Source organism: Festucalex cinctus, chromosome 11 (genome assembly GCF_051991245.1).
Source record: "Festucalex cinctus isolate MCC-2025b chromosome 11, RoL_Fcin_1.0, whole genome shotgun sequence".
In the NCBI taxonomy this organism is placed as follows: Eukaryota; Metazoa; Chordata; class Actinopteri; order Syngnathiformes; family Syngnathidae; genus Festucalex; species Festucalex cinctus.
This window is the reverse complement of record NC_135421.1, coordinates 10089385-10110984: the sequence shown is the minus strand read 5'-3', so window position 1 is coordinate 10110984 and position 21600 is coordinate 10089385. Positions and strand designations below refer to the sequence as shown.

At 39.0% G+C, this 21600-nt stretch overlaps 1 protein-coding gene across 1 annotated transcript; it reads right to left on the bottom strand.

The window, feature by feature from the left end:
- Nucleotides 1-725: 725 nt before the first annotated feature.
- On the bottom strand, nucleotides 726-20799 carry idh1 (isocitrate dehydrogenase (NADP(+)) 1). The gene is made up of 9 exons (XM_077537711.1): nucleotides 20656-20799; nucleotides 18997-19126; nucleotides 16013-16304; nucleotides 8564-8666; nucleotides 4453-4630; nucleotides 4171-4322; nucleotides 2439-2579; nucleotides 2200-2362; nucleotides 726-1275 (listed from the first exon to the last, which is right to left on the bottom strand). Exons 2-9 carry the CDS (start codon nucleotides 19116-19118, stop codon nucleotides 1182-1184), a joined length of 1245 nt encoding a protein of 414 aa, XP_077393837.1. The 5' UTR covers nucleotides 19119-19126; nucleotides 20656-20799; the 3' UTR covers nucleotides 726-1181.
- Nucleotides 20800-21600: the final 801 nt, after the last annotated feature.

Here is a 21600-nt window from a genome sequence, read left to right as displayed (position 1 = left end):
GTAAACACACTCTTTCCACTGAAACGTCCCGCTATTTACAAAACAAACACAAAATGGCAAAATACAGTCTGGGGAGGTGGGGGTTTAGGACGAAATTACCACAAAAGATGAACAAAAACACAGATGTGTAGACTGAGAGAAAGTTAAAGTGTGTACACCCTGTATTTAAAAAGTGCATTTTCCTGAGTGAATCTGGCAGACAGCCCCTTTAATTGACTTTGGATGAAAAATGGCTTTCCCCCCGCTGTACTTTGTCTAAAAGTCCAATGAAGACTTAATTCAGAGGTCAACTCTATCATCGAGGTTTTCCTTTAAAACTGACTCAATGTTAGCTCTTTCGACTTTTTAATGGCAAAGGAATATATCATCGAAAGAACAGCAATTTTGAATTTTATTATAGAATTTTAAAAAATCACATTGTGCACTTCAGGGCACACAAGTACGTGTCATGTATGGCGTTAGATACACCCCTCCTGCTGCCCGTCGGGCAGTGCCCCGAGGACAGCCGGGAGTTGGATGGGCTCCTCTTAAATCCGAAATAGTTAGATTTGGTTCATTTCAATGCCAAAACTGTTTCTGGTATGGGTCGTTTTAATAAAAACACTGCTGCAAATCAACAAATCATTTGCCAACGAATGACAACCTTAGATTTTTAACTAATCTTACATGGAAACAATTGGTTTACACTCCATACCACCCCCAATAAATAAACAAACACAACAAAATAGAACATCAGATGGACATTTTAATGAGGTTCTATGCCAGGATATTGTGACAAAGACAACACTAAAAAGTAATACAAATACTTTTGTCTGTGAAAATAATTGAAATTTTAAAAGTTATTATTTCATAGAATTATTAACAGTCACATTGTGCAATAAAAAGCCTGGAGCTCCACATTTTTGTCAACACCACAAAAATTATTTCTCAAATTTAAAAACTCACATAATTTGGAATTACATTGAAACAATTATTATTATTTTTTTAAATACTTCATTCGAGTACAATGCAGTCAACTCACTTCCTGTTTGAAGTAATGAATATATTTCTATTCCAAAGGCCTACTGGAGAAGCGGGCCGAGTCTTGCCTGCTTCTGTGTGACTGGCAAGCCTCCAGCAGCAGCAGCAGCAGCATGTGCATGTGCATGTTTGTGTGTGGGTTTGGTATGCGTTGATGTGCATCACAGCTTGGGCTGTTTGGCCAGCTTGGCCTTCAGGTTCTCTGCCAGCTTGTCCAGGAACTCGAAGGTGTTCAGGTAGTCAGCGCGTGTCACGCTGTAAACAGAGGAAGATTCGTGGAAAAATTGATCAGGTTTGTAGTTGAGAAGCTGCTGGACCAATAGCTATTTAGCTAGCACAACAATTCCTACTCTCAGAAAGACTGACATTATAGTGGAGCCAAAGAGGCTCAATTCATGAATCGAGCAAATATATTTCCTGGTTGAATTAGAAGTTTTATTTAAACAGCTCTCTTTATCATGTTCATAATTTAATGTAAGAGCAAGACAACACGGAACAATTGATCAATATTAGTTAGCTTTGCAATTTAAGCCCAGTGCAAGTCTAGCACAAAATGCAATTCTTTTCTGTGCGCTTGGATGGAGTTTTCTTTCTTTTAGTTTTTGTAGACGAGCGCAGGTAAAAATGAGGTGTACACACAGTATTTGACACTGCAGAAGCAGAATAATCAATTCTCTATCCATAGATTGTCAGTACAATCAAATTCTGACTTTTTAAAGGGGAAGTTATCCTCCCAAAAATGTCAAGACAATATTATGTTCAATGCAGTCTCAATACGGTATTCTGGATAATATTGCATTTGTGGAATATGAGTTAAGAAGCAAAATCCAGCAGCTTTTGTCACTATCAGAAGCCGGTCATTTTGTCACTTGCTGTCGAGTGAAAATGATATCGCAGTTACTCAGATCTCAGGTAACAACCAATCATAGCTCAGCTTCAGAAACAGGTGAGCTGTGATTGGCCGCTGCCTGAGCCCTGAGCAACTGTGATGTCATCTTCAGTCGACAGCAAGTTGCAACATGGCCGCCCCCTGAGATGGATTAAAAACGGCTGGATTTTGCTTCATAACTCCACAAATGTAATATTAATCAGAATGTCATGTTTAGACTAGTAAGGTCACATATAACATATTATTGTCAAGAAATGTTTAAGGCTGACTTTTGCTTTAATGAGACTAACTTTGGCAGTCCCTTGATGCAGATGGCCAAATCCTTGGTCATGAAGCCCGCCTCGATGGTCTCGACGCAAACAGCCTCTAGCGCTTCCGAGAAGACGCGCAACTCCACGTTGTTGTCCAGCTTCGCCCGATGGAGGAGGCCCCGCGTCCACGCAAAGATGGAGGCTGCGTGAAACAACATGCTGCAATCGTTCTATACAAACACAATATCTGCGTTTGGTTTTTGGCTGGTGTTCACTACCTATGGGGTTCGTGGAGGTTTCTTTTCCCTGCTGGTGTTGCCTGTAGTGGCGTGTCACAGTGCCGTGCGCCGCCTCAGACTCGACTGTCCGTCCGTCGGGACAGATCAGCACACTTGTCATCATGCCGAGGGAGCCGTACCCTAAAAGTGGAAAACACCTTGTTTGTGCTTTTAAAGCAACACAACTCATGTGCATATGCGTATGATGAATGTGGCAACGCTCCTGATGTTAATACAATCCAAATTATTGTGAACTACGTTCTAATAGTTTCAGACTAGATCAGCATATGTCTACACATTTACGAATAAATTCTGGTGACAATCATTCATGTTTTTTTTTGGACATCAAGTGACATAATGTCTTGTGTCTAGGAGGCAATTGGGAGAGTCACAATTACGATGTGAATATAATAAAAAAATATGGACTGCACAAAAATGTCCAATATGGCAGCATAGGGGGAATGTCATAAGTTTGATACTTAATCAACTTAAACCTTATTTCAGAAAATCAGGTGCCATTGATATTTGCATTTTTAATGTTCGTACACACTGACTCATAGTGTCATGTGCTGGAGGTTGGATCCCAAAGCGCAGGCACAAATAAGGTTTGAAATATTTATTCACATCGAGAGGCGTAGAACAAACTTGACTAGGTGAGAAACAAAGAATGCTGCACAGAGGGACAGAATAAATACATAAATAAATAAAGCAATAATCCGGCAAAACACACACAATTCTCAGACTGCTCCTGCAGACAGTGAATCGATCTGATTGGTTGTTGCGAAGTAAAGGACTAAAGAATGACATCACATAGGTCCTGACATCACAAAACACCACATAGCATTTTTCCAGTTGAAACCAGATGACGGTTACATCAGTACAAAACAGACACTTGACCTCATGGTCATGAACTCAAGCTTAACCCTGGCGTGACCCCAGACATGACAGATAGAATGAAGAAAAATGTCATTTGAGTCATGTGTTTCTTTAAAAAAATAATACTTTGGAGGCCTTATTTTAACAAATCATACTATTGACGATTGGCGTAATGATCAACACTAAAACTACAGAATTCAATTTTTGTTGACATGCGGAACTGAAATGCTGTGGAATTAATGAATTGTTGAAATGTAGAATGTGGCAGTTGAAGTTGTAATAATTTGAATAGGAAAGAGGTAAATATAGAATTTGGAAATTGTATTGGTAATTTTGGCATTGTGATACGTGTCCTAAATGAGCTGAATAGTTTCAAGTTGGAATGGCTATGGAGAATTGTGGAAGGAGATAATATGGCAAACATATTTGAATTTGGGAATTTTACTGTGAAAATATGGGGATTGGGGGAATTTTATAATAACTCTATAAAAGTCCTGAAATTGCTGACTAGGTGAAAGTTGAAATGGTTTGAATTGGTCGAGAAATGTGGATGGAATGTGTAAAATTGTAGTGGTCTCATTCACTTGAATGTTTTTCTGTTGTGTGGAAAACATTGAATTGTTTGACGAGTGAGAATTTTTGGAATGCAAATAACATATGAACACTGCAGGATTGAATGGTTTGATTTGGGTGGGGTACAACGTTAGAAACATTTTAATGAGTTACATCACATACTAGTGATTGAATCAACACACTGGTCATCATAACCAGTGAGCTGTAACCTAAAAACTGTCAAGCCCTGTTGCTGCATTTCATTTGTTTGCCGTTTAATGGACCTCCGGTCAACTGCACCAACCTTGAGCCACAGAGTCGGATTGCACATCTCCATCGTAGTTTTTGCAGGCCCAAATGAAGCCCCCGTCCGACTTCATGGCCTGGGCAACCATGTCGTCAATCAGCCGGTGCTCGTACCAGATACCTTTGGCTTCAAACTGAGCACGGTATTCCCTGTCGAGCGAGGATACGCAAAAGTGTGTATGTGTGTTTTAAAAGAATTCCCCCCAGAAGAAATGGTTAATTATCCACCATCATCATGACATCTTTATTTGACAGTGTGTGCATGAATGTGTGTGCATACTTCTCATAGATCTCCTGGAAAATGTCTTTGAATCGTCCATCGTACTTCTTCAAGATGGTGTTCTTGGTGCTGAGGTAGAGAGGCCAGCATTTAGCCAGAGCCATCTGGAAGGAGCTGTGAGCAAAGTCTTTGATGGATTTGTCCGTGTTGTACATCCCCAACGCTACGCCGCCCGTGCCTACACACAAGTGTACATGCACATTAGAGCCAGACACTTCGCATTGGACATCCCCAACGCCACGCCGCCCGTGCCGACACACAATTATACATGCACATTAGAGCCAGACACTGTGGGGTGCTCAATTTAAAGAAAATAAGGGCACCCATTACCAAAATTATTCATGCAATTAAAAGAATAGGTACTGAATATTAACTAATGTATTTGTTTTCTGTTAACACAAGACAGTGTACAATACAACCCTTAAAAAAAAAAAAGGGATGATGGGAATCTACAGTGGGTATAAAAAAAGTCTACACACCCATGTTGAAATTGCAGGTTTTTGTGATATACAAAAATGAGACAGAGATAAATAATTGTAAAACTTCTTCTCCACTATTAGGTACACCAAATAAATGTCAGGTGTTCTAGTAAGCTTTTCATGATGTTTTCAATGTAAGGAAGCGTCTGCAGCAATGGCGGGATCTCATTTCAAACGCATTAGTCAGAAGAAGGGCGAAAAAAACAACAACAAAACTTCCAGATCGCCAAGGAACACAGTGAAGATCACAGATAACTATAACCACAGAGGAAATATAGCAGTTATGTAACCAAGAACTGGACAACAACACAAAAGCCTTATCTTACAAAAAAAATAAAAAAAAAAATAAAAAAAAAACATCAAAGCCATACTACAAAACACAATTGAAATCTCCTAGATGTGTGTTGCTGAAAATATACTCAACAAGAAAACAACACAACACTTTTGTTTTCTGCAGTTTTGTTTTATTGGGGTGGGGTCTGGGACCCAAAAATTAGACCAGGGATGTCCAAACTTTCCTTTGAGGGTCACATACAATATAATCGAAGGATGCTAGGGCCATTTTGAAATTGTCTGACTTTATTAAACACGCTAAAACCAATAAGTCTATTAATAATGTACTATAGTTTAGATAGTTTTTTTTTTTTTTTTTTTTGAATTTTACTTGATTTTGGGGTGGCCCACACCCCTGTATCCCACAAGAATAGATCCGCCCCCTCCCTGAACCAATCTCCAGATTCAGAATCAAAGGAAGAGTAGTTTGTAATAAAATGACAAATTTTAAATCACCTGAGGATCTTAGTTAATCATTAATGTGATGTGTTCACAAATTAGACCTTGACACAGACTGCGGAACATGGAGGAAAACTGAAATCACTGACTTAATTAATTAAATTAATTAAATTACAAAAAGAAATATTTCTGTTTTAGATTTAAATAGTATCTTTGCATATCTAGAGGTAATTTTTTGGATATGCCGTGGGCCGCTAAAAAATATATGGCGGGCCGCAAATGGCCCCCGGGCCGCAGTTTGGACACCACTGCCTTGGACTGTCCACAAGGAAAACCTCAGACATCCCCAAAATAAAACAAAACTGCACCTTTCACAGTGGCCTTTTATTGTGGGCAGTCTAAGGCACACCTGTGAGGTGGGATGGATTATCTCGGCAAAGGAGAAGTACTCACTATCACAGTTTTAGACTGGTTTTTGAACAATATTTGAGAGAAATGGTGATATTGTGTATGTGGAAGAAGTGTTAGGTCTTTGAGTTCATCTCATAATAAAATGGGAGCAAAAAACAAAAGTGTTGCGTTTATATTTTTGTTGAGTATTAACGTGTTGGCCATAATTCCATCTGCTCATCACTAAAAGGACACTACAGTGTACCTACAGTTCAGTGAAGCACAGTGATGGCAGCATAACTAACATTAAAGGGCTTTCTTCAGCTGGAAATTATAACAGTTGCAAAAAGCAGCATAAGTAATAGTACAAAAACTTCAAGCTTCTGAGAGAACGAAAAAAATGTGAGGAAAAGCTTACTACTAAAACAGCCAAAATTGATTTCAAGTTAATCAGAGGCAATATAAATGGTGGCAGGTTGCTTACTCCCATTTGACAAGTTTGAATGTGACTGCTTACTTCTAAACACAGCTACATTACACGTGCGCCTACAAATATCCCAATATTCTTAATATTACTTTTTTTTTTTTTATTATTATTTATTTTGGTCCCATTTCACAAAAAAACAGCCATTTAAAAAGGGGGGTAGACTTTAGATACACACTTTGTGTTAGTTTGTAATGTCAATTCCATACTGTATGGCAGGGGTCTCCAAGTTGGGTCCTCAAGAGCCCCTATACAGCCTGTTTTCCATGTCTCCGTCCTTCAGCACAGCTGAATCTATTGATCAATTAATCAGCTAGCTTTGCAGAAGCCTGATAACGATCCTGATCATGAATCAGGTGTGTTAGTGGAGAGAAACATGGAAAACAGACTGGATAGGGGCTCTCAAGCACCGAACTTGGAGACCCCTGCTGTATAGCAATTACTACCTTGTAAACATTTACTGTTTATTAAGTATGAATGCTGAAATGAACATCTCCTTGAGTAAAGGAGTCTTTTCCTACATAGTGCAAGATGCTGTAACCATAAAACTACAAAATAGGTTTGTGGTCATACCAAAACCAAACTAGTGATCTCGTCTGACTTGAAAAACTGTCTTTACATTCTGTCTGTCTGTCTGTTCCCCCCTCCCTTTGTTAAACATGACAATTCAAGATCAGTAAACAGGCAAGGTTTGGAAATCAAACCTTGTTGGTTAAGCATTTTGTTAGCAAACATTTTTGCGACTGTTGCCTGAAGGTAGCACCCCTTCATTCCCCCACCTGTTTTTTGTTGTGTTAATGTTAATGTGAATGTTAAGTAATGTGGCTAATTATGCACCAAAGCTTATCAGTGAATGCACAAACATTTCTACCTGTCTATTCTGAGGAGCCCAACTATACAAGAACCAAGAAGAAGAGGAGGAGGGATGCTAGTGGGAGTGGAGCATACGTACATATATGTGCAACAAACTCTGTCATTCAGCAGAACAGGTGAAAGCACTTCCTTCTGGCACGGGTAAACGAGCAGGAGACCAGGTCAAAGCCCCCGGAGGAACCTGTGTCTTTTGTTTTGCAAGATGTCTTAAAGAGCCATAAAGATGACAATTTCTGATGTATAATTTTTTTTAACTCATTTGCTCCCAATAACGTGTAAATACGTTTTTTTTTTAATGTTTTAAGTGTCCCAAAGACATATTTATCCGTTTTTTTGTTTTTTTTATGCTAGAGCATACAGAAGGCTTTGATGCAGTCTACCAACTGCAAAGAATGGTTGCAGAAATGGTAGTTATTACACAAACGGCCAGCAGGTGACAGCAGAGCAAAGGAGATCAACCAGGGCCATGTAGAAAAAAAGCTCAATTACTTACAATTTTAAATAGGTTTGTGAAAACTGATGAAACTTCGCTCTCTTCTAATGCTAATTACTGCAAAACGGAAACAGGTAGAAACATACTTTTTTTTTTTCTGATGAAAGAAGAGACTTTAATCTTTCTTTTGATAGGTCCATGTTTTTATAGCAATAGAACACAATATTCTGTGGGCCTTGCAAAATCAGTCAAAATACAGTAAAACAGCCGGGAGCGAATGGGATTGCTTCTGTGAAAATGGCTGGGAGGGAATGAGTTAAGTACGACAATATAACGGAAAGGTTGTCAAATATTTTTGAATAGCATTCGGGCATCCTACTGAAAATTCTATCGAATAATCAATATTCGGTTAAAGTATATTTATTCTTAATAACAAACAACCAATTGGTTTCCTTTTTTTTTTTTAAATATAACCAACGGTATTTATTTCTTCATTTTGTGCAATGCAGCAAACAGTATTTTACTGTCTAGAAACATTTCGAGTGGGGCAATTTCATACAAATATAAAATGTAAACTTAACTTAGCATTTCTTGTATCAAAAACATAAAATAGAGGTTGCAATTCATTCGGGTTCTTGTGACAAGGAACAATAATATCAGAGCGTGTGAGTATTGTTGGATGATTGCGTGTACGCAACTATGCGCAAATCCAGAGCATACCTTCAAAATTGTGGACAACGAACTTGACCTGCTCTCCACATGTAGGTGTGTAGATCATCTCAACTTTGCCCGGCCCAGGAACCACAAAGTCGGTTGCTTTGTACTGTGGGAACACGAATAATTTTCAGTGCTTTAGAAATACATGAGTCAAACAATGAATTAGCTTTGTGGAACTCTGTTTGGAGAGCTATTCATAGACATTACGCAACTTTCCGCCACATGACACATCACCTAGATAAGAGCTCTTGGTCTGGGGCCAGATGCTGTTGACTCTGTCTTGCAGGCTAGAACATGATGGTCAAAGGCCAGGTTATGAAATATGATCTTTTTACTGTATATCTCCTGATGACAAATTGATGAGAGAGACAGTAAACAGCTTGTTCTGCATTTTTTTTCTTTTTTTTTTCTTCACAGTTCTTCACAACGCGAACACCTTAGACTTAAAAAAAGCTTGAGTTATTTTCTAATTCATCATTTAATTGGACCAGAAAAATACTGGACCAAAAATGCATGCCACCAGATCTTTCATATTTTCGGGACTTTGTGTTAATTTTCTGCTGATAACTGATTTGATTTGCCACAAACTAGAAATGGGGGTGGAGATGGCCACAAGGACTCGCATTCAAGGACGCATCTGTTGAGGAAGAACGCATCTGTACTTGCTCCTGCACTCACTCGAGAATCTAACTACTTGTTGATTTTTGCATTGGGATTTTTAACTACATTGTTGCAGAATGCCTGGCGGAAAAAGAGCTGACGAGATTGAGGAGATAAAATCTACTCTTAAAAAACTCAGTGGAATGGTTGCCGAATTACTTGAAATGAAGAAGAGCATTGAGCCACTTCTTCGATCTACTCTTCTGGAAAGCCAGGAAATACAGCAATTGAAGACAGAGCCACAGGAAAAAGATCGACGCATTGTTGCCTTGGAACAAAAAGTGGATGATTTGGAACAAAATCTTCGGATCAACGACGTGATAGTCACCGGTATCAAGATCAAGTCGCGCCGTGGCCCTTTGAGAGCTGCGGCTAGGACGAGCATGGAAGATTCTAACCAATATTCAGGGAACGAGACTGTGGAACAGCAAGTGACACTTCAACTCAGAGATTTGGGATTAACTGTTGATCCTGCGCACATTCAGATGTGCTTTTCGCTTCCAACTGGAGGGACACGACCACCGGCAGTTCTGATCAGGTTTGTTGACAGAAAGAAAAAGATTGCTCTTCTGAGAGACCGTCACAAGCTTCGTGGGAAACATGTCTACATCAACGAAAACCTCACCAAACGGAATGCTGACATCGCCAAAAAGGCTCGACAAATGAGAAAGAATGGACTTATCGAAAGCACGTGGACAAAAGACTGCCGAATTTTTATTCAAACTAAAGAAAACTCTGGTCAGCTAAAAACACGAATCGTGAAAGGAGCTGAGGAATTGGCAGCGCTTGAGAGACAACAGTAATTCACAATATCACAACAACAATTACATCACTAATTACCCAAAGCTGGAGTTGTATATGATTACTTGCTGACTTTGCCAAGGCTAACTCTTGTTTATACACCTGCATTGATAACATGTATTGCTGTTCCCGTTTGAATCTAAATATTGTCTGGCTCGAACTCCGTTTGGACATTTGTTGTAACAGTCAAGGCTACATGATAAGGCTGTATTGTGGCTACAATGAAACTGCTGTCAATACGCAAAATGGGGTTGGTGGTCTCGTTCCTGGAATGCGGCTGGCGTGGGCCGCTCTGCTGGGTGAGCTAGGCTGGGCAGCGCACAGGAGTCATCAGATCGACAACGTGCTAGCAACCAGTGGTGCTACCTGACCAGAATCGAGGGAAAATTGCTTGAATCGCAATGGGCAGAATGCAAGCCGATCTACTCTTCTGGAAAGCACAACATGTGTGAAAGCTGATCCGAGGTCAGCGAAGACCCTACTGGTGAAAGAGAAGAATTGCGCTTGCCTTGGCTGCTCGCCTGGCGGGGTGGGCCTGCTGGTGGCGTCTGGGGACCGACTCACCAGTTCCAAATGACTGGGACGAGCCACAATCTACACACGGACATTCAAGATGAACTGAGCGAGCAGTGTCTGGGATAGTATGGGATGGATAACGATAAAAATTATTGACTATTCTAAATAATGTATATGATTGATGCGTTATAGTAATGGGCCGATGGGGACGGGTCTCGAATAAGCTTCGGCTTCTACCCGTCAGCCCTTCTTTCGGATGTCAGTGTTGCAATGTTGTGATGTGATCGATGTAAACTGTAATGTGTCCGAAAGGAAAAAATGAATAAACTAAACTAAACTAAACTAAACTAAACTAAACAAGGTATCCAGCCTGGATTCTCTTGCACAATCCACCATGCAAGTGTATCAAGGACAGGTACATTTGAAGTAGTAGTAATGTTGTTACATTCGACCAAGCACACAAAAGACGATCAGACTGTTTTTGTCCCAATCTTGCCCTTTTACGACTTAAAAATATTTTCCTATAAGATTATTTCATAGATAGAGTGGATTTTTATACAGATAATTGGGACTGACAATCTTGAATATAATTGAAAATGTTCAATAATCTGGTAATATAATTACCTGAGTAATTGCTGCAATAATCGATAGGATAATCAATTCTAAAAAGATTTGTTTGTGATATTCCTATTTTCCCCAGTTGATCAAGGTAATTTGGTAAAACGACTAATCCTACTAGCTTCAGATTTAAAAAAACAAAACAAACAAACAAACAACTACATTCTATCATTTAAATGCATTATTGCAATTATTTGAAACAATTATAGTTTTTTTCCCATACAAAGTGAGCTGTTCTGTTCTTGCTGAAGTTCACATTTTGAAGGACAGTTTTGACACTTGGCATATACTTGGTAGTTTTGCAGATGTGAGAGAACCTCATTATTTGAAGTCAACATTGTGACAGAGTAGAATTACACGTTTATGATCTGTTTACGTTCCTAGATAAACTGCGACATCCACGAAAGGCAAGCAACAAACAATAATTAATCTTGATTCATTCTTTCTCAACAGCGCTTATCGTTATGTGGGTCACGGTTGAGCTGGAGCCTATCCCAGTGAGTGAGTGAAAGGCAAGGTGCACCCTGAACCGGCAGTCAGTCTTATTTTTCAATGAGCCACAAGCAACTTGAGTTGCATTTTATTCCCCTAACGAGCCAATAGGAACACAATGTAATTTGTGATCAATACAAAACACACGACTGTATCGCAGGTTTTTAAGTGATCGTTTTTGCACCATAATGGTCCCTTTTAATGGTCCAAACATTTGCACATATTTCATAGTTGTTGAATGAAACATGATGTCCATAGAAAAAAAAAATCCCCATAACAAACTCAATAGCATTTTTATGCTTGTTTGGTAATGATTTTTTTTCTCCCTCCCCTAAAATATCGCTAAACATAGTCGGGTATGCGTCTTGACCTCCACCGAACCCCTGAGACTGACCCCTGGGGTTCAATCGAACCCAGGTTAAGAACTACTGTTTTAAGTATTGCTGCTCTATGCATATTAACGTGAAAAATCAACTTGTTGGAGCTTTTAGCCATGTTAAAATGGTAATTCCTTACCAAAAACATCACCGAAGTGGTCTTTCCCTCCATTCGCCCCATCCATCCATCCACCCATCCATCCATCCATCCATTTTCTTGACCGCTTATTCCTCACAAGGGTCACGGGGGTTGCTGGCGCCTATCCCTGGACTGGTTGCCAGCCAATCGCAGGGCACACAGAGACGAACAACCATCCACACTCACAGGCACACCGAGGGACAATTCGGAGCGCCCAATTAACCTGCCATGCATGTTTTTGGAATGTTGGAGGAGACCGGAGCACCCGGAGAAGACCCACACGGGCACGGGGAGAACATGCAAACTCCACCCAGGAAGGCCGGAGCCTGGACTCGAACCGGAGTCCTCAGAACTGGGAGGCGTACGTGCTAACCACTCGTCCACCGTGCCGCCCTCCATTCGCCCCTCTATGAGAAATTCTAGGTAATTCTGCTCTCCAAGCACCAGCCCCTCCCAACCCGAGAAAACAAGTGGGTACTCACGCTATGACGTCATCAGGTGCGGACGCACCCACCCACCTCTTATGCAGACTAAACACACGCACTTTCTTTGAGACTTTGAAGTGTCAATGCTCCATGCTTGCAGGATAGTGATAAACGTAGCCTTTATCGGTAAACATTCTGTCCAAATCAATTCAAAGCAATCAATTATCCTTCACATTTGCAATGCCAAAGTGCAATGACAATTGGCCGTCTTAAAAATACCAGAAAGTTAGACTAAATTATATGGTTTGATTAGACATTTATATACAATGTTTAATTTTGGTTTATGTGCCTGTTTTACATTAAATTTCAACTGTGGATGACAAACAGCTTCAAGCAAGTAGGCTTTGCTTCTTATTTTGAGAACTTTACATGCAAGTTTTCTTCTTTACCTGAAGAATGTAGTATGACAGTTTCCTGTTTCTTGACAGGACAGAGTGAGAACAAATGCTAGGGAATATGTCAAAAAGTGTGTTAATATGCTCGTGACCATTAATAAAAAAAATAAAAATATGAAAAATGGGGGCTAAAAAAAAAATTGCATCAGTGGTGACAGTCATAGCACAGTGACATTGGTCTTTCTGATGCTGCTGTTGGTTCTCAAATTGTTTGTCATGGAGAATGAAATGAGTGCATTTTTCTATTCTTCATTCTTAAAGGGATCCCTCAGGGATCTGTTCTAGGTCCACTGTGTGTTAAATGACTGTTTTCATCTAGGGATAGACCGATAATCGGCCGGGGCCGATTATCGGCGCCGATATTTGGCATTTTGACAAATATCGGCATCGGCCATGTTTTGAATCTGAAGGCCGATAAAGCTCACTGAGCAGGGGATACTTGCGAACGTAGCGAATTTGGGGTTTTCATCAGGATTTGTAAGATGTTCGCAGTCAGTTTTTATTTGTCGTAAACACATTTGGAACATATTCACACAATTTTTCACCGCAAAAATCTTTTTGAAACGTTTTTACGAACCCTAACAAAAACCCCAAATGAGCTACATTCACATGAATTTGTTACTCAGTGAGAAATTATATATAGTTTGAAAGAATTCCCCCCCAACCCCCCCCTCCGCATTTTACTGCAAATGAATATCGGCTTGAAATATCGGTTATCGGCCGACTTGACTACAAATAATCTGTATCGGTATCGGCCTTGAAAAAACCATATCGGTCTATCACTATTTTCATCTACATGCAGATGGCACAGTCATGTATTGCTCCTCTATTGCAATTTAACTATTTGACCGCCAAAAACATTTAATAACGTTTAGTAAAATCACGATGTATGCCGCCATAAACGTTAAGTGACGTCAACTTCTCTCTTTTTTTTTCTTTTTTTTTTCTTAATATATCAGTGGTCAGTGCAACGTCCAAGTGCAGCACAGATGGGTCAAGAAGTTGTGAAATCAAAAACACCCACTAACTATGGCCAGCAGATGGCAGCATTGTATCTCGTTTCAATGGGCTGCCGGTGTATGGAATTACTCAACTCAAATCAAGTTTATTTAACCCTTGCAGCGGTAGCTGCTTGGGCCCTAACTAGAGCTGCGAATTACAATGAAACATGATGCAATCTGATGAAATAAAACATTTTCAAGGCTGACGTGAATGATCAAAGCCGTTTAACATTAAACCTAATTTGACGGAGCGTCACTAAACAAAAAAATGTAGTATCAAAGTCACTGTTATGGAGAAAATGTATCTTTTTTTTTTTTTCAATTTTCACTCAATGTCACTCAAATGACCTATTTTCAAATGGTGATTACTAAAGAACGGAATAAGGTAGAAACACACTTTTTTTTTTCTAATGAATGATTTTTTAATGTGATCTTTCATGTGGTACCCATGTTGTATATGTAGCAAAAGAACACAATATTCTGATTGCTTTGAAAAATGAGTTAAATTGCTCGAAATCCGCTGGCATTAGGGGGTTGTTGTTTTTTTTGATAACGTGTGGCAGTAAAAGAGTTAACAAGCTTTTAACTTTTAACCTTTGATATAAGTTTTTTTTTCTATAGAATCAAATCTTGCTTTTGTTATATAGCAAAGGACACATCACATTTCTTCAGCTTTTTATGAACGCATCAAAACAACACCTGAGCAAACTGGACTGCGTCTACTATTGTGCTCTGCGTTTAATTATTAGTTATGGAAATCGTGTTCACCATGGTGTGCTTTATGCTGTTGCTAAGCATCCATCTCTGTTTGTGTGCAGACTGACACTCAGGGCAGAGCTGAGTAAGACGGGCTGGGTATTGCCGCCAAACTCACGATACGATACGTATCACGATACAGGGGCCGCGATACGATACGTATCGCGATACATATGTGTTCCAATACTTGATCTTCCTGGCGATACGTAGGCTATCTCAATATGTCACATTAATTTTCTTGCATTTTATAAGGATATGTTTGTTATGCTGACTGACAAAAATATTTTTGTTAGCAGCTCTTCTGGTTTACCACCAAAGCGGTGTGCCTGGTCTAAATTTGCAGCTTTCACAGACACACCGGGAACAATTATTAATAGGCATGAGCCGATATGAGAAAAAATATCAACGTATTAAAATTACAGCTCTAAAATGTGCTTATTTGAAATATTTGGGGAAACAAAAACAGCATTTTTTTTTCATGTAACACATTCTACTTCGTTTTTAAACAAAATATAGGAAAACTGGTACATTAAGACATGTGCAATGTTAAATTTATAAGTAAATAAATATTAATATTCTTCCTCTGCTTTAATTTTTCTTAGCAAGACAGAGTGTCCAATCACTGGTGAGCTATTTTTGCATTAATTGAAGGCAATTAACTTCAAAAACGCTGCTGGTTTTTATTTTTTAGCTACAATGCAAGCTGCAACGGCAAACGTGAACTGCCTCTTTAAAGTTAACAAGCAATATCGATTCTGACGCCTGCGTATCGATACATGTATTGTGATGAGGCTCGCAACAATATATTGCCGTATCGATATTTTGAGCACACCCCTAAGTAAGACAGCATTCAAACATGCTGCTCCCGTTTATGGAATACCTTACAAAAGAATCTGAACTTGCCAGAACTTATTACTTTGGAGAGTTCATATTTATTGTAAAGGTAATCTAAAACTAATGGACAATATATGTGTTGTTGAATTTATTTTGTATTGATAGAATGTTTAGGATTTTGCCTATATATTGTGTAGTATGTGTTTATGGCGTATGACTCTTTTATATTGCTCTAACTACTGTACAGTATGTCTTTGCTGCCCCCGTGGTGAAGTCACTCGTGGTAAAGAGATTGCTAATCTCAATGGGTTTATACTTTGGTTAAATAAAGGAAATTAATGAATGAACAACCCAACTCAATGCTACTATCCACCAGACCTGATCTCCATGGGCGTGCCTGCCGATGATGATGGGCTTGACCCAGCCGGGCACCAGGCGGGGGATGTTCCGGCAGATGATGGCCTCCCTGAAGACGGTGCCGCCCAGTATGTTCCGAATGGTCCCGTTGGGCGAGCGCCACATCTGCTTCAGCTTGAACTCCTCCACACGCTTCTCGTCCGGGGTGATGGTGGCGCACTTGATGCCCACGCTGTAGCGCCGCACCGCCTCGGCCGCCTCCACCGTCACACGATCATCCGTAGCGTCGCGGTTCTCCATTCCGAGGTCGTAACTGGGACGGGGAATGAGATGTTTTTAGTCTCACGACATGAGAACGATTGGGTAAAATCGGGAGGTTTTGTTTCTTTGCATTTCTGAAAAGTTCTGTGTGCCAACGACAAAGTTTTTACAGCTCCTCAAAACTCAGAAGTGTATTTTCTTATGTTTGGGTCATGAAATGAAGTTTGTTCCCAAGTTTGTTCTGAGTCAATTAAACAGCTCTATATTCCACCATTCATGAATGAATATGACATCATTTAAAAAACAAAACAAAAAAAACATGCACAATCAAAAAGCATTTGACACTGTAGATTAGGGGTGTTTAAAAAAAAATCGATTCGGCGATATATCGCGATACTACATCGCGCGATTCTCGAATCGATTCAATAATAGGCAAAATCGATTTTTTTTTTTTTTTTAGGATTCACACCTTAAGCATGGAAGAATGTTATATGAACGGAACATTAAGCCTTAATATTTTATTTTAATGCTGTTTAAACATGAAACAGATTACAACCTCTATAAGACTGAAATTTCAGATAAATAAATAATACATTTTCATATAAATCTTACACTCTACAAGCTTACTGATTAGTATTTTCTAAATTTGAATGAAAAAAAATCGCAACAATCGACTTATAAATTCGTATCGGGATTAATCGGTATCGAATCGAATCGTGACCTGTGAATCGTGATACGAATCGAATCGTCAGGTACGAGGCAATTCACACCCCTACTTTAGATCATGTAATATTATTGCATAAAATGTTTAAATAGGGTATAAGAGGTGTCGCACATCAATGGGTTACCAGTGACCTAAAAAATAGAAAAGAGTTTAATTCAATGCTAGACAATCGAAACAGTTATGTAACTTGTGCCAAAAGAGGAATAGACATTTTTCCAAACCTAAATACAGAACAAAACAAAAAGAATGATGTATTTCAAAAATGGTTTTATGATTATCATTATTAGCCCCAGAAGTCAGGTGATTACTCGTCGGTGCCAAAGGGTGTTGAGGGCAATAACTTACATTTCTGCTGGTGTCTAATTGACTTCACGTGCATGAGGAAACTGCATTAACCTCCAACCTATTTTGTTTGAGAACAAGCATGACCTTTCACCTACTTTGTCCATCCTGATCCACAGCATTGTGACGTGACACCCGTGATTTGAGGAGTCAGCAAACAAGATCAGGTTTGACAAGTAAATAATCTTTTTGCATTGGATTGGAAAGGTATGTGTGTCACATTGTCACCTCAACATTTTTTTGTCATATAATATCAGATGGGTTGCAAAGTCAAGAAATGTGCATATTTGACCAGTGAGCTTTTTTTTCACGACAGTATTCTGCGACCAATAGCCTACATGTGGCTAATATGACAAGAAACAGCCATCTCAATGACAAGTGCTTTGACAAGCCTAAGTTTGGGTATCAACAAAAGTGTGTGAGCAAAAGCTAAAATGAAAAAAAAAAAGATTTACAACACCAAAGGCGAAATGATTATGGAAACTCAGCTAAACATTGATTAAAGTTGCTCTAAAGTGGAACCCAAAGTCCAGTCTTCAAGTAAAGTTTGTCCATGTCTCTCTCTCTATCTCTCCCGTAAAATCTTGGAATTAATGTCAATTATCAAACAGAACGTATATATACACTGTGTAGCTTCAAAGATACTTCTCATCACTTTTTTAATCCTTGAATTCAGTTCTGTAAAATACAGCTATTGAATAAAACAATCAATTGTGAGAAAAAAAAGACAAGTTTCCTTGGATCGGAATGCCAAAAATAAGACAATGAATTTAGAAAAGAAACCGAAATAATAATAAATAACATTTGAATTAGAATTTCCTCTTGTTATTGTGGAAGAAGACTTTTTCAAGGGAGGAGCTGAAGTTCTCCTCCCCTTTTCCCTCCTTAACTCATTTGCTCCCAATAACGTGTAAATACGTTTTGGTTTTTTTAATGTTCTAAGTGTCCCAAAGATGTATTTATACGTTTTTTTGTTGTTGGTTTTTTTATGCTAGAGCATACAGAAGGCTTTGATGCAGCCTCTCAACTGCAAAGAACGGTTGCAGAAATGGTAGTTATTACACAAACGGCCAGCAGGTGGCAGGAGATCAACCAGGGCCATCTTGAAAAAATGCTCAATTTCTTACAATTTTGAATAAATTTGTGAAAACTGATGAAACTTAGCTCTCTTCTAATGCTAATTGCTGCAAAACGGAAACAGATAGAAACATACTTTTTCTTCCTGATGAAAGAAGAGACTTTAATCTTTCTTTTGAGGTTTTTTTGAGGTTCCATGCTTTGAAAGCAAGAGAACACAATATTCTGTGGGCCTTGCAAAATCAGTCAAAATCCAGTAAAACAGCCGGGAGCGAACGGGACTGTTTCTGTGAAAATGGCTGGGAGTGGATGAGTTAATTAAAGTTAATTAGCAAGAAATACTGTTGTCATGTTTTAAAAGTGTTTTATTTCTTGAAAATAATGTGTTTGCACTTATTTCTATTTTGCATTATATTCATTTTTAAATACAGTACATGCTGGTTTAAAAAAAAACAACGGAAGTTTAACTTAGTGTTGGGGTTGATCGGAAACATTACCTCAAGATACGAATGTTTCAGGTTACAAACGGGCTCGCAGAACCAATTAAGTTAATAATTTGATGTTGCACTGTACCAGTAATACCTCTGCAGTCTGTTATTACCTGTGCAAATCCAGTTCCAGGTAGGGGAAGATGAGCTTCTGCTTGATGAGCTCCCAGATGACCCGAGTCATTTCGTCACCCTGCATCTCCACCACAGAACCAGCCTTGATTTTGGCAGCCATTGTTTAATCTGTAAATGCACATGCAACACAAGTGTTGGAACCAGAAGCATAGAAAGCATAGAGGATTGTCAGTGAGGTAGACAGGGTGAGAAAGCTCCTCACAGAGGGGTGGCCATAGGTTCACATTCTCGTAACCCCCTTTGTAACAAAGAAGTCATTGTTTTGTCGTACCATCCACACTCCACAGTTGGGTTTCATGCGGGGAAAATAAATAAATAAATAAATAAATAAATAAATAAATAAATAAATAAATAAATCACACATATACACATTGCCCAACACATTATACAAGCAGACCCAAGTCTAAGAAAATAGCAACATTTTGCTGAGCTAAATGTACTACATGTCATTTTATTTGCTGTTGCGTCAGCTTTTCTGCACTGTCATTGTCTATTTCGATCTTCTGCACTGATCTGCTAGTGAACAGCCAATCCGAGTGATCAATTGTCGCTGAAAACCTATGTCATTTTGCATCCGTGATCTAAAACATACAGTAACACAAAAATCTTAATTTTTCATAATTCTTAACATTTTTTCCTTAGGTTTGTTTTTGGTTGAGCGTGTTGGTATATGTGAGCAACGCTTTATTTCATGAAACCGTGACAGTGACTTTTGAGCCATGTTTGCATGCCATTTTGTATGATTTTGATCATTTTGACATTTACTGTAACAATCAAATATTCTTTATGACAGATATATTCTTTTATAATTTTCAGATCAAATGTAAGATTTGCATATGAAGTCACTATAAATAAAATAGTGGTACAGTACCAAGGGTTCCAATTATAAGTACCGCTTCCATGTGAAAATGGTAGAAATGTCACAGGTATGGAAATCTTTCCCTAGGTGTGGGGGTGGCCAATGAGGAGCAAGGGGGTGTGTGGCCATGACTACCACGTAGCTCCGCCCCAAGTTGTAACAAGCAGATAAAGTGATTGTGGGAGGGGCGAGACGGTGTCGTACCGTGGTGAATGGGCTCATTCATATAGCCACACGAGTGACTCAGCATTGAATCCCGGCTTTGATAATTAAGACTGAAAACAAACAAACTGCAGAATAGTCAATTAAACTTCCTCCAGACTTCTGAGTTTCAAACTAAACGACAGTATGTCTTGTTTAAATGGGAATTGCCAATCTGTTCATTAGATCTTTCCTCACTAGTAAAAGTTTTTAAATGGATGGACTGGTTCATTTGTTAAAGTTACAAAAGTCCCGTGCATTATCTGATAGAAGGACCACCCAACAGGAAGTAGGTACAAATATTATCAAAAAAGGACGATCGCATTTTGATAGCTGGAGAAAATAACCGTCAAAACATCAAAACACAAAGAACCATGCCTTACACAATATGTCAATATAGAAAAATGATTTAGTCATTTTACTGTCTTGAACACGACATCCTTGTGCAATAATTAAATCGCTCGAGTTTGCCAGTTTGCTGAGCGCTTTTAGACGCGAACAATGGAAGTGACGACATCTTTCCTGCTGCGTGACAGTCTGCCACGAAGACGGAACAGAAAATACTGCATGTGCTTACCTTATTTTGCAGGTAAAAAAGGATGAAAAATGCGGTGTAATCCCCACCGTTTTCCTGAGCCTGGAGTTGCGACACTTTGGAGGAAGGAGAGACACAAGCAGGCAGGCAGGTCACCGGTTTCCTCATTCGAGCTAGCTTGACAAGACATCGACCAATTAGGTAATAGAATAACGGTTAGGAGCCAATCAGACGCGAGCGTATGACTTAGTGGGCGTGTTATCCTGTCGTCCGCTTACAAGCTAGTATTTCATGGTGAATGTAGATGCTACTCTAACTGCTGGAGGTAGAGGAAGATGAGATACATGAATAAAAGCACACACAAAACGCAACTATTTAAATTTGGTGTCATTTTTATTTAATATATATATTTATTAATTTAATTTTATAAAGTAAAATAGTAAATACAGTGACTTATAAAACTAACTATTTGGAATCCATGTTTTCATTTATCAAAACACAATTGTACGTTGCAAAAAAGTTAAAACCCGAACATGCAAGCCTAGCTATACGTACATGCACGACTAATTTCACAAATAAACGTGTCTATTTTTGATTCGTGTGTATGTGTTTATGTTTTCAACCACTAGATGTCCGTAGCTCACTGTGCATTTGATTCCCCTTGTTCTCTAGCTTTCAAGAAAGCGGCAGGCGTCTGGAGTCGGTTTACGACCCACGATTATTAGTCTAAATAAATAAATCATGACATTCATCAGTTTTTTCTACTATTTTCTAACACAAGATTCAACATTGACAGTATACATGTGGAAACCTCAAGCGTGCTCGATGAGTATGTGCGTAAAATACAAAGTGTTATTTATTAAATCATGTGGAGCCCAGTGTGTGGACATGATCGTTTTGTTTTTTTCTTCCCTACACCACACACCAAACTGTGCCGAATGCGCGTTTGCTTGTTCCAGAAAGGCAATTGCGCGCTCAATTACGCAC

Excerpts from the sequence above, each read along its gene's own strand:
- idh1 (XM_077537711.1), bottom strand. The coding sequence starts at position 19,118 with ATGGCTGCCAAAATCAAGGCTGGTTCTGTGGTGGAGATGCAGGGTGAC. Across the intron at positions 16,305-18,996 it reads CTGGAACTGGATTTGCACAG|TTACGACCTCGGAATGGAGA; the intron begins GTAATAACAGAC and ends TCCCCGTCCCAG. Across the intron at positions 8,667-16,012 it reads GGCACGCCCATGGAGATCAG|TACAAAGCAACCGACTTTGT; the intron begins GTCTGGTGGATA and ends GTGTTCCCACAG.